The sequence below is a fragment of the Dama dama genome, chromosome 33 (assembly GCF_033118175.1).
Source record: "Dama dama isolate Ldn47 chromosome 33, ASM3311817v1, whole genome shotgun sequence".
In the NCBI taxonomy this organism is placed as follows: Eukaryota; Metazoa; Chordata; class Mammalia; order Artiodactyla; family Cervidae; genus Dama; species Dama dama.
Window position 1 is genome coordinate 24925140 of NC_083713.1, and position 12132 is coordinate 24937271.

At 34.1% G+C, this 12132-nt stretch overlaps 1 protein-coding gene across 3 annotated transcripts in view; it reads left to right on the plus strand.

The window, feature by feature from the left end:
- The window catches only part of ATF2 (activating transcription factor 2), a 77634-nt gene extending 68940 nt beyond the window's left edge, over window positions 1–8694 (plus strand). For 2 of the 3 annotated variants that reach the window (XM_061135456.1, XM_061135455.1), the window contains exons 13-14: window positions 916–1021; window positions 6154–8694. In XM_061135456.1, the coding sequence (XP_060991439.1) occupies window positions 916–1021; window positions 6154–6380 (333 nt within the window). In that variant the 3' untranslated portion in view covers window positions 6381–8694. The remainder of the gene's footprint in view (window positions 1–915; window positions 1022–6153) is intronic. The other variant, XM_061135457.1, reaches the window with a different exon arrangement.
- The last annotated feature ends 3438 nt before the right edge of the window (window positions 8695–12132 follow it).

Here is a 12132-nt window from a genome sequence, read left to right on the forward strand (position 1 = left end):
CTTCATTTAATTTTGGGTTCATGGATGAAATGTGAACAGTTAATGTAAGTCCAAATAAGTAGAGGTATTTGTATGTTAAGATTTTTTAATGTTATTAATCTATTACATTCATATTATTTGTAACTCTTGAGTATTGGTAATTATCACTAATTTATGTGTTAAGGTTTGGGGGATGATCCAAAGGAATTAATTGGGCTTTCTCAACTTGGAACTTCTACATAGAATCTACCAGATTAATGCATCCAAAACAAAGACTGAACTGCTCTGTAATAAGAAGGACAAATCATCATTGATTTATCACATTTAAATTTAGATGTGTACAAATGGCCTAGGTCAAAGGCAACTAAGCCATTTAAACATTATGTCTACTATCATTGGTTCCATGTCCAAAAACACAGTGCCTTGCGGTGCACTTTAGATGGCTGTGATTCTCCAGTGACAATGTTTTCCCCATGGAGATTTTCCTAGTTTCTAGAAAACTGTTTAATTAGTTTCCAGGATAAACTTTTTTTATTTCCAAGTGAATAGAGTCAGTGAAATTTTATCCTGACTCCCTTGATACTTCTAATTGTTCATATAATCAAAAGAGCATGTAACATACGTAAAATAAAATATCTTTGATAGGTAACCTGTGTAGTATATAAGCAGTTCCAAGGTAAATGATAATGTAAAAAACTTTGAAATATGCTATCCAGTTGTGATTTAAATTTTTATGTAAGTTGCAGGTTTTATGTAAATGTTAAAATATAAAAGCTAATGTGTAATGATTAAATAAATTTAAGCAGCATATTTTTGTTTATTCCTTGGTATTCTTTTAAAGATATTCAGTTTTCATATCTTAATCTTCACTTGCTTTAAACAGTGAAAATGGTTTAGTCTGATGCTGGTAAGGTACATAAGTTGTTTCTCCTCCAGAGTGAAGTCACCCTGCTGAGAAATGAAGTGGCGCAGCTGAAGCAGCTTCTTCTGGCTCATAAAGATTGCCCTGTGACCGCCATGCAGAAGAAATCTGGCTATCATGGTGAGTAATGGTCCATTACCTACAGCCTCAGGCTATATCAGTGAAATGCTGCCAGAGTGAACCAAGCTACCATTAAAAAAATGGAGACTGCAGTTCTAATATTTAATATTAAATATCAGAAGTTCTGCAGTTATTATGGAATGGAGGATATACTTCTCAGAATCTAGAGTTTTTAAATTTTCCTGTATCTAGCTTTTTCCTAGAGATTACTATAGATCAGCAAAATGGGTTGGTTAATAATTTAAAATATAGTGAAAGTATTTATGATATTTTGTTTATATTCTCAGAGTAATATTCTTCTTGGATTGACAGACTGAACACTTCTTTTCCAGCCTCCATTTAGTAATTTTTTTTTAATTAACTATCTTTACTTACCAATCAGTAACAGATCCTATTGTTACAGTAGCAGATCCTAGTATTCTTCCTTAGATAATCAGCATTGTGCAGTTTTATTGTTCTGAATGTTTATATTGAGCCTTCTAGTTACAAAAATACTAAACTAGAACAGTATTTAAATTATCTGTAAGTTTCCTCTTAAATATTTCACTTTAAAATGAGTTGGGTTTTTTTTCTGTTTTCAGCATTTTAGAGGTTAATTGTGCTTTTCCTTCTTGTAATGTCCTTTTTTGATAAGATGCACAATGTTGGAACCAGCTGTTAGTCTTGAATAAATGGCCAATTTTGTCCATCATACACAAATTTGTAACAAATAACATAGCTGGGAATGCATTAGGAACATTCATAATATATAACCCACAGCTTTCATTTTTATGATTTAGTGATATTTCAGGATATTTGTAAATGTGAAGATTGTTTCAGCCATATGTATCCACTTCATTTTAATTTGCCAGTGTCAGTAATTCAAAGGAAAGAAACATTTTGTATTGGATGCAAACAGTTCCTCAGGTGCTCACGATAAAACTTAATGGCCACCATCTTTACTTGTAGTCATTGTAAGCAGTTTCATCAGAATGGGCAATATTTTTTAATTTAAAAGATTCAGTAGATTTAGCAACTCTCTATGCCATATATATTCAGAACATTGATTTTTGTCAGTTTTGAGCAAATAAATCTCAGTCCTTTGACATCTCATCATTTTGACAGAATTGTGAAACACATATGGAGTAAATTGGAACCATATAGAATTATGTTTGGGGTTGTATTAACAATGACTGCTGCGGGGATGAGGAGGCCATTATGGCTCCCATCTGACTTAACAACATAATTTCCTTTAGAAGCTACTGAGTTCAGCATTATGCATACATGATTTTCTTAAGAGAGCTCTCCTTATTTTGATAGTTCAAAAAGAAATATGCAAATAATTCTATAAAAGTAGAAGGCAAATTAACTCTTAAGTTGCATTCAGTTTATAATTATCTTCAATTTTTTAATCTAAATTTATTGGATAACCCCAACAGTTTTATCCCTGTTATCTAGGCAGTATATCCTCAGCAAATGCAAACCAGTTATTTATTTGAAGCCATAAAGATTTTTTTAAGTGTACAGATGTATAGGTTTGCATGCTATATCCTCAAACTGACTGAAAATCTAGATTAATAAGTTTTTAGTGAAGATATACAAGGTTGTGAAAAATGTAAAAAAATAAGACATTTTGGAGTTTTGGAACAGTTCCCATCTTTTTTCCTGTCTAGTTATCTATATAGTCAAACTGACATCAGTATAGTTCTTGCATAAAATTAGTTCTCTTCAGCTCTACAAATTGGATTTTGTAGAAATTTCAAAATTTTTATTTTCAAATTTGAAGTCTGGAAAGAAATCTGACTTCTCTGTTTAATAGTCAAGGTAAAGATTGCTTAAGTAAATGTTTAAATCTCAGAAAAAAATGTGGAGAAATTTACAAATACATAACTGTTCATCATATTATAGTACATAGCAATTGCTAATGATAATAAGCTGTAATACCAGTTCTTTCAAAACACTGTGATACAAAACTAAGGTTTAGAAGAAATTAAGTAATATGACAAAATCTTGCAGATAAAAGTGACAATATAAAGTCACACAGTCATAGGGTCTCTCAACAACGGAAAGTCCCATATCCTAGGAAACCTTTCAGTCATGAGAAAACTATGACATTGATTTTAAGGGTCAAATAGTATAAAACATCAGAGAAGGCAATGGCACTCCACTCCAGTACTCTTGCTTGGAAAATCCCATGGACAGAGAAGCCTGGCGGGCTCCAGTCCACGGGGTCTCTAAGAGTCGGACACGACCGAGCTACTTCACTTTTCACTTTCACGCATTGGAGAAGGAAATGGCAACCCACTCCAGTGTTCTTGCCTGGAGAATCCCAGGGACGGGGGAGCCTGGTGGACTTCCTGCCGTCTATGGGGTCGCACAGAGTCAGACACAACTGAAGTGACTTAACAGCAGCAGTATAAGACACGGAGAAGGCAATGGCAGCCCACTCCGGTACTCTTGCCTGGGAAATCCCATGGACGGAAGAGCTTGGTAGGCTACAGTCCATGGGGTCGCTAAGAGTCAGGCACGACCGAGCGGCTTCACTTTCACTTTTCACTTTCATGCATTGGAGAAGGAAATGGCAACCCACTCCAGTGTTCTTGCCTGGAGAATCCCAGGGACGGGGGAGCCTGGTGGGCTGCCGTCTGTGGGGTCGCAGAGAGTCGGACACGACTGAAGCGACTTTGCAGCAGCAGCAGTATAAAACAGAAGAGAAATATGAAAATATTTTTAATGTTTGGATTCCATGAAGAATAAAACATAAGAGTAATCTTATTGCCATTAATTCATCTTCTCTAAACCTCTGGGCATAATTAACAAACATAGTTGTTTCTGTAATCATAAGTGGGAAGCAAAGCTTATTAAACCCTAAATGTGAGTTTATATTTTCATGAATGAAAATATGTATAAACATTAGTGGAACTTCAGAGAGTGAATTGTCAAACAACTGGTTTCTTTGGTTTAAGTAGTGCTAAAAATGGCTCTTAGAGTGTAGTAAGATCTCTTGTATCTTTCTATCGTTTGTGATTTACACTAGTAATTTTTCTCCCCTTACCATCTCAAACTGGACATGGGTACAGCTGTATCACATCACAAAGGTATTTTATACATAATTTATAAGTTAGTACCTGATTCTTTGTACAGCCTAAAGATTTGTTTTACCTAATTCTGAAAGCTTGGAGAAAGATATAGCTGTCCCTTATCACTTTTTCATTTTGAGTCCATCGCCCCCATTGTATATTTACATTTCCTTATACCACTTGTCACAGATGGCTCTATTTCTGAAAGCCTTTATATCCCAAGAACTTAGAGACGAAGGTCATTTTGTTATCATGTTAAGTAGTGGTGAAATAGAGGGCTTTTTACTGTTCTCTCCAGTTAAACTGTTATTTGCCAGTGTTTTGTTAGAATGCATTATTATTGTATTGGCTATTTAACTGAATTGTAAATATTTTATAACATTCATTGTTGCTTAATCAGAAAAGTACCTTTGTGCCTTATGTAATTTTAAAAAGGATTACTGATTGTGGTTGTTTTGTTTTGTTTTGTTTTTTTACTGTATCTTGATGTCAAATTTTTATCCAGTGGTGCAGTTTTGTATTTAAAGCAGATTTATAGAGATGGTGAGATTCTTTCAAAAATGCATGAATTTGAGGCAAAAGTATCAAAATTCTGTAAGGGTTACTATATTTCAGAAAACCCTCAAAAGGAAGAATTATATTTGAACTAAAGTTGTGCTTGCCAGATTCCTCCCCCTCTATCTTCTCCATTACAAATCCCTGGGTAAGTCCTGCTTCATGGGGTCCACAGTCTTAATAATTGACTTTCAGAATGAGCACCTGGCCATCAGCAAGCAGGCCAGTATGTATTCTCCAATTTCATAGAAAGCCAGCTTATTGTCATTTCTGAACACTAAATAAAAATTATTTTAATACCAAATGCAAAGTGCAAAAGAACACATCCCATGTAACACTGTGTTTAAAATGTTCAAAAATAAAGCTGAACGACACTGTTTAGAGATTTATACCTATCTGGTAAAACTTCAAAGAAAAAACAAGAGAATGATAAAGGGAATACATATAAAATGGTGATTACCTTTGGTGAAGGTAATCAACAAGTGTTAATCAACAAGTGTCAATCAACAAGTGTTAATTGCAGTCTTTTAAGTTGGGAAGCTGAGTTCACAGGTGTTAATGCTATCTGTTGTCTCATAACTTGCATACACTGTAACTATTTGTGAGTGTTATACAAATGGAATTATTGGTTTCTCTTCTGTTAAAATAAGAAAGATGTAGATTTGTTGTTCAAGCCAAAAAATTGGTAGATTTATTTTCATAAATATTTAGAATGCCCTATCTCCAGTTTTATATGGATTTTTATTTGAATCTCAATGCATGCAACTATAACAGCTGGTGGCATTTAGATTCTAAATATTGCTTATTCTCATATGTACAGATCATTAGAATCAGGTGTTATAATCATCCATTGCTGCAGTAGATAGAAAGTCAGAATAAATATAGTTCTGCAGAGGGAATTATTTGAAGACATAATTTGTATGTTAGAATTCATTTTGATTATGTATATGCTTGTACATTTTCTAACCTTTTAATAAGAATAACAAAACCAGTCTATTGGCCTACATGTCAGATGTGTTGCTGGGTGTTTCATTTGATCTATAAGAGACTTATCTCTCAAATTCCTACTTAATTTTCTTTCTTAACACTTTTTTTTTTCCATTTATTTTTATTAGTTGGAGGCTAATTACTTTACAATATTGTAGTGGTTTTTGCCATACATTGACATGAATCAGCCATGGATTTACATGTGTTCCCCATCCCGATCCACCCTCCCGCCTCCCTCCCTATCCCATCCCTCTGGGTCCTAACACTTTAACAAATAATTCTTCAGCTCTGTTTTACTGGGCACTGAGGTGTTTGCATGCGCATGCCTGTGACTTCACTTGACTTGTTGCAGGCACAATTGCCTACTTCATGACTTACATCCACCTTTCTGTTACTCAGTTACTGTCATACCAACTTCTCTGAACTGATTGTGTAAAATGCCATCTAACTTTTTATTCTGTACATTGACTCAGCCTGGTAAATTTTTACAACTATTCTAAGAAACTGAGTAGTTTTCTTTTTTCCACTCAGCTGCTGATAAAGATGATAGTTCAGAAGATTTGTCAGTGCCGAGTAGTCCACATACCGAAGCTATACAACATAGTTCTGTGAGCACATCCAATGGCGTCAGCTCCACTTCCAAGGCGGAAGCCGTGGCCACGTCCGTGCTCACGCAGATGGCGGACCAGAGTACAGAGCCTGTGCTTTCGCAGGTTGCCATGGCTCCTTCCTCCCAGTCACAGCCCTCGGGAAGTTGATCAAAAACCTGCAGTGCAGCAGCTCTAGATACTCATTAGTGACTTCAAAGGGAAATCAAGGAAAGACCAGTTTCCATTTATGCGAAATCTGTGGTTGTAAATTTTTTTTTTTTTTACTTGAAATTAAATTTGACTCTAAAGTTGGTGTAGCAGCAGTTGATGATCAGACTGAACAAGTTTTTAGTCTCTGGAAAAAGACTGATTTTGCTTTTTTTATAAATATTGTTAGATTTATTAATTTTTCTGTGCTCAATGTGTAAATTGTATGATAATTCATTGTGGTTTATTTCCCTTTTAATTTGGGGGTGTTTTAATAAATGGGGGTGTTACTGAATCTCTCTTCCTACTTCCATTTCTTTTGACCACCTCTTAACCCTCAACTACGATGGTAATTTTGTTATATCATTTATACCAAAGTTCTGCATAGTCCCTATTGACTTTGTAATGTTAACAAGGTCATAAAGCACTAGCAAGAGAAAGAAATTTTCTTTTAATCTTTTTGCCTTTTATTTTGCACATTATGCAAAAGGAAGAATATTACCGAACACTTTTTAAGTGAGTGAAATGTGGTAAAAGACATACAGTGCTTTTATGCACACTCTTAATCTTAAGATCAGTAATAGTGCATTTTAAGATTTTAAGTAAGCATGAATATTGGAATCCTTTATCATTTCAATAATGACTGTTTTTCAAGTCTTAAATTCAGTATTTTAAATCCTATGTTTTGAGGCTAACAAAATATGAAATTATATAAAGTACAATACAGGGTTATTGGATACTTAAAAATTTTTTGATGTTAGATTTTTGGTTTTTATTTTTTGCAGATTTCAGGTTTCAAAATGAGAAGTTTATGCATAATCAAGTAAGGTATGGTTGCCAGAAAAGCCTAAAAATTACTACTTAGAAAATTTAAGACTGTTTACCCCCATTGTCTTGTACTTGCAAGCTAACTTGTACTTATTCTTGTGGAAGCACTGTCATCTTTTAGTAGCAAATTTTGATAACGTTTCTCGTGGGAAAAAATCAGTATCTATCTTTAGAACAATGTAATTATAATGTGGGAAACAAGAGTGAGTGAGAGAGTGTGAGTATGTGTGTATGTGTGTGTCTTTCAATAGTTTATGCCAGCAATCTTTGCTTGAATGTTTAATGATGCCTTCGGTGTGATGCTGGCCAATAGATGATTGCAATTTAAGATGTCATTACTGTGCAGGCTTGGATAACTAACATTCCATGATGTAGTTTGTTTCTGATGAGATGATTGTAGGTTCACTTTTCTCATTATCCAATCATCTGTGGGATACTGAGTTTTCTAATGTGCCATTATCTATTTTTATTCTGCAGTTATGTTCAAAATACAGTACAATATTTTAAAATAGACGAAATTGTTAAAAATAAAGTAGTAGATGTGTGTAAGAAAACTTTGTAAAATAGTTATGAGTCCTCCCCAGTAGCAACTTCTGGCATTCAAGCAGGATTCCATTATGTAAATATCTGTGACACATTTATAATAAGTTGTGTGGTTTGTCCTGCATCCATACTACACTATTTGCTCAAGTCCCAGTCCCGTCTCCTAATGAGACTGACACTGAAACCTGTATGAATATCCTTGACAATTCAAGGAAATAGCCCACCTTGCCTAAGTTCCGAACTGGGAAACATTCAGATTATACAAATGACATTTCAGGACTTTTAAGTATGAAGATAATAGGAATTTTATTGTTTGGCTTATAAAAAATGAGCATTTTTGGTTGATAATTCTACTTCTAAAGTTTGTTTTTTTTTTAACTGATTTTATAATTTTCAGGTACTCAATTTCTAATCATGACTTTGCCATAGTTATGCTAAGGAGTTGATCTCAAAGGCACAAAATATGAATTTTGCAAGAAGGCTGTTTTTTATTGTAGTTTGGATGGGTTAGGAAAAGCCTCCGTTTTTCATTCTCCTAAGTCAGTCAGTGCATTTTTCTTAAATTTTATTATTTATGCAAGTTAAAGTTCTTTGGTAACAGGAATTCTTGCAACTGTAAAATAAAACTACATAGATGTAAGAAGTCATGTAAACGGTTAATGAGCTTATTACCAAGGTTAGCAAAACTCATTGTAAATCAGTCTGTACTCAGCAAATAAAAATCATTATTAGTTGTATAAACACAAATTCCATTTTGACTTTCAGGATGTCACACTACTTCTGTACCTAGCATTTTGAGTCCTTATATTTGCAATGTTACACAAACTGTACTATTTTCTTTTATGTGCAGTTTGCATGAGTAAACCATCAAAGAATAAATTCTATCTTTAAATTATGTTCCTAATTTGCTTGTTCTTACCTGTCTTTCCTAAAGTAAGATTACTTGATAATGATGTTTTTCTCCTTCAGAATGTTTATTACCTGAGAAGAACCTAATATTCTGTTTCCTGTGATAAAATTAATTTCTTCTCCAAGACCTTTCACAGCTGCAAGGTCACTCAGGACTCTTTCTTCTTCTCTGCATGCACTTTAAGCCCTATCCATACAAAATGAACCTTTAAGTCTCCAGCCCGGAATATTCCCTTACCCACACACACAGTTACTACACACAGATGCACCAGCCTTTGGCTTATCTTGGTAACTGCCTATCAAAACAACTCTTTCACTCTGAACTGTATAATCTTCCCTTACCCTACCTTCAAACACAGTGCTCCCATAATGTTTCATAAATCAATTGATTACCACACCATCCTTCCAGTTGCTGAAGTCTGAACAACTTTGTTCTCATCATTGATTCCTCTCTTCTCACCACTCACATCCAACACATCAGGAAATGCTGTTACTTTACCTTCAAAATAATACAGAATTCACCCACTCATCATTCCCAGCGCTATCCCCCTGCTCTGTGCCCGCATGGTTCCTCACCCAGAGTACTGTGTACCTCCTTTCTTTCACCGTCTGCTACAGCCCATCCTCAGTCCAGGAGCGCCCTGAAGCTTCCCAAACACACATCAAGTTACGGCACTCCTCCACTCCAAATTCTAGAGCGGCTCCTCATTACATTCGGAGCTGGAGCCCTTACGGGGCCTACAAGATCTGTTCCCCCAACCGCATCCCATTACATCTCTAACCTCGTCTCCTACCACACTGTGAGCACTACTAGGTGTCCGTTTTTCTTCTAGGCACTTGGCATACACTAAGAGCCAAAACACAAAAGCCCCTGCTTTGGGGAAGCTTACATTCTAAGTGGAGAGAGGGGTTTTGGGGAAACACAACGCTGAGTATCAGTACATCATCTTACTCGTTACAATAGAAGCCATGAGTGCCAAGTGAAGAAACGGACATACCAGTTGTGCTGGAGAGCACTGGGGTGATGGTTCAGCCTTCTCTCTCAGAGCCAATCCGAAAAGACACAAAGAAACACGTGGTTATTTTTTAATTTTAAGGTATACATTTCATAAATGTGCTTAATCTAAATTACATGCTATCAAAGACTTCATGAAGACAAATTGATGTGTTTCTGTAACAAAGCTTGACTAATGATACACTACGAAACTACACATTTGCTTTTGACTTATTTCAGAGGACAGGAAAGATAAGTAAATTCCACAGACAAGCGTTTAAGTGTAGTTTTGCTCATTCTCCATCTCAAACTATAGTTTCATGTTTGACAATAATAATTTATTTGTGAGAATGTAATTATGAGAGAATCCTATTTACTGCTGGGACTTCATCTTATAAAAATATATACATATACACACACAGAGAGACATGTATACACTAAATACCTAAAGAGCACAGTTATCAAACCAAGTAGAAGCAAATTTTAATCTGATATTTCTAGATTACCTTGACCACAAGATAATACTTAACTTCTGAAGCAATTAAAATTATACCATTTTATGTCTAATTATGAAAAATCACTTCTTTAAATTTTCAATAAATACATTTTTTTCTGTGATTATCATACTTTTTTAAGTGAAGGTCCTTCTAGCTATCTAAAATTAGACTGAGAGTTGGGTTTTCACTGAAGCAAAGTATTAAGATCCTTCTGTGTGGGAGAAAAAAACTCACAAAAAGTAGAATAAGGATTTTTCTGGAGAAATAAATAGTTCTACCTTTTAAGTAAATGGTGAGTTGCCAATTATACATTGCCATAGAAGAAGTAAAATTAATGTAAATGTTTCCAGAACTAAACATTTATTAGTTCTGAAATAACCAAGGCCATGTGACATTGGAACCTACAATAAAAGAAAATATTAATAGTTTTATTCTGTTGTAGCAGTCCAAGGCACCAAATATTGTAAAATTTTCAAAAATGTCATAGCACTGACTAGAAGGGTTCTGATATTCAACAATGGGCCATTAAGTTGTATCTTTTTTCCTCAAATGGACATGCAAATTTTTCCAATGACTATGAGAAGAGAATGGCATTGGCACACCACTGTCATGGTGCTTCTCTTGCTTTATTTTCCATTAGATTTTACATTTAAGAAATAATTCATTGAGCTAGAACCATGGTTTTATCATGCATTACCTCAATTATTTGGGAAAGTACTTATGATTTTGAATTTCATTTTTGACTATCAAGTCAAAGGTAGTTTTACTTTATTCACTTAATTTTACAGTAGGTTTTGCTTTCTATGAAAGTAGACAAAAGAGACTGTTCCCTCAAAAGAGCTCCTTTTTAAAATTATTTTTGCTTTAATGATTTTTTAAAAGCATGTAAGTTAAGAAATGCTGTTTTCCATAACCTGACACAAAAAGTATTTAAATGAAGTTTACTTAACAGAATCTAAGATGATAGAGTTGTCTGAGTTTCTCATAACTGGAAGGAAGGAAATGCATTATGTGATGCTTGAGAAAATGCAAAAATCCCTCACTACCATTATCCTCAAAAAGAAACCCTTTTGCACAATACAGTATTAATTGATAATTTTATTTTTTTTCTCACCAATACTTTTTTAAAATCTCCCATGTAATTAAACAGTAGCTAAATTTCTCTATTTTTAGGAGATGTGCTTGTTAAAATTCTGTTAATAGGATCTAATAATATTGAAAAATAAAATGAGTTAGGTAATATAGCTATCAGCATAATTAATTTGAGCATTTAAAACTTATTCAAGAGATAATTATTGACTTTCCCCAGTTGCTAAATTTTTAGCATTATATCTTAATCTGTTCAGCTCAGCTAATGGATTCTGAGGTAGCTTCGCTGCTAAATTATGAACAATCGTATCAATAGTCTAAAATAACATATTGCAAACAAAGATCTTCAGATATTTTTCGTGACTGAAGATCACAACTGGAAATTCTTTTTTATGGACTAGAGATTATTTATGACAAGGTAATATTAGATGACAATTTTGAAAATACCTACTTCTATTGTCATTTTCATTGTGTTCTATTTATCTGTAGAAGTTACATAAGTGGCTCAAAAGTAGTAAGTGCTTGAACATATTAATGATCTATAATTTAAGAACTTGCATAAAATATTTTTATGTTTGCTATAACAGTGCATAGGTATGTATAATTTTAAATCATTTATCATTTAACAATGCTTTGATCTCTTGGTTAAAGTTTTCCCCCACTTTTTTTCTGAATATTTAACATAAAAATATTAATTTAGGTGTCTCATTTCTCTTGCTGGTGAAAACACTTACAAATGTTGGCCCACTAAATGAAGTACGTAATAAGCACGGACTTTGCACTGAGGTGTTGGACTGGAGGGACCACAGTAAAAGTAAAGACCAGGATCTTACCATCAAGGAGAATACATTTG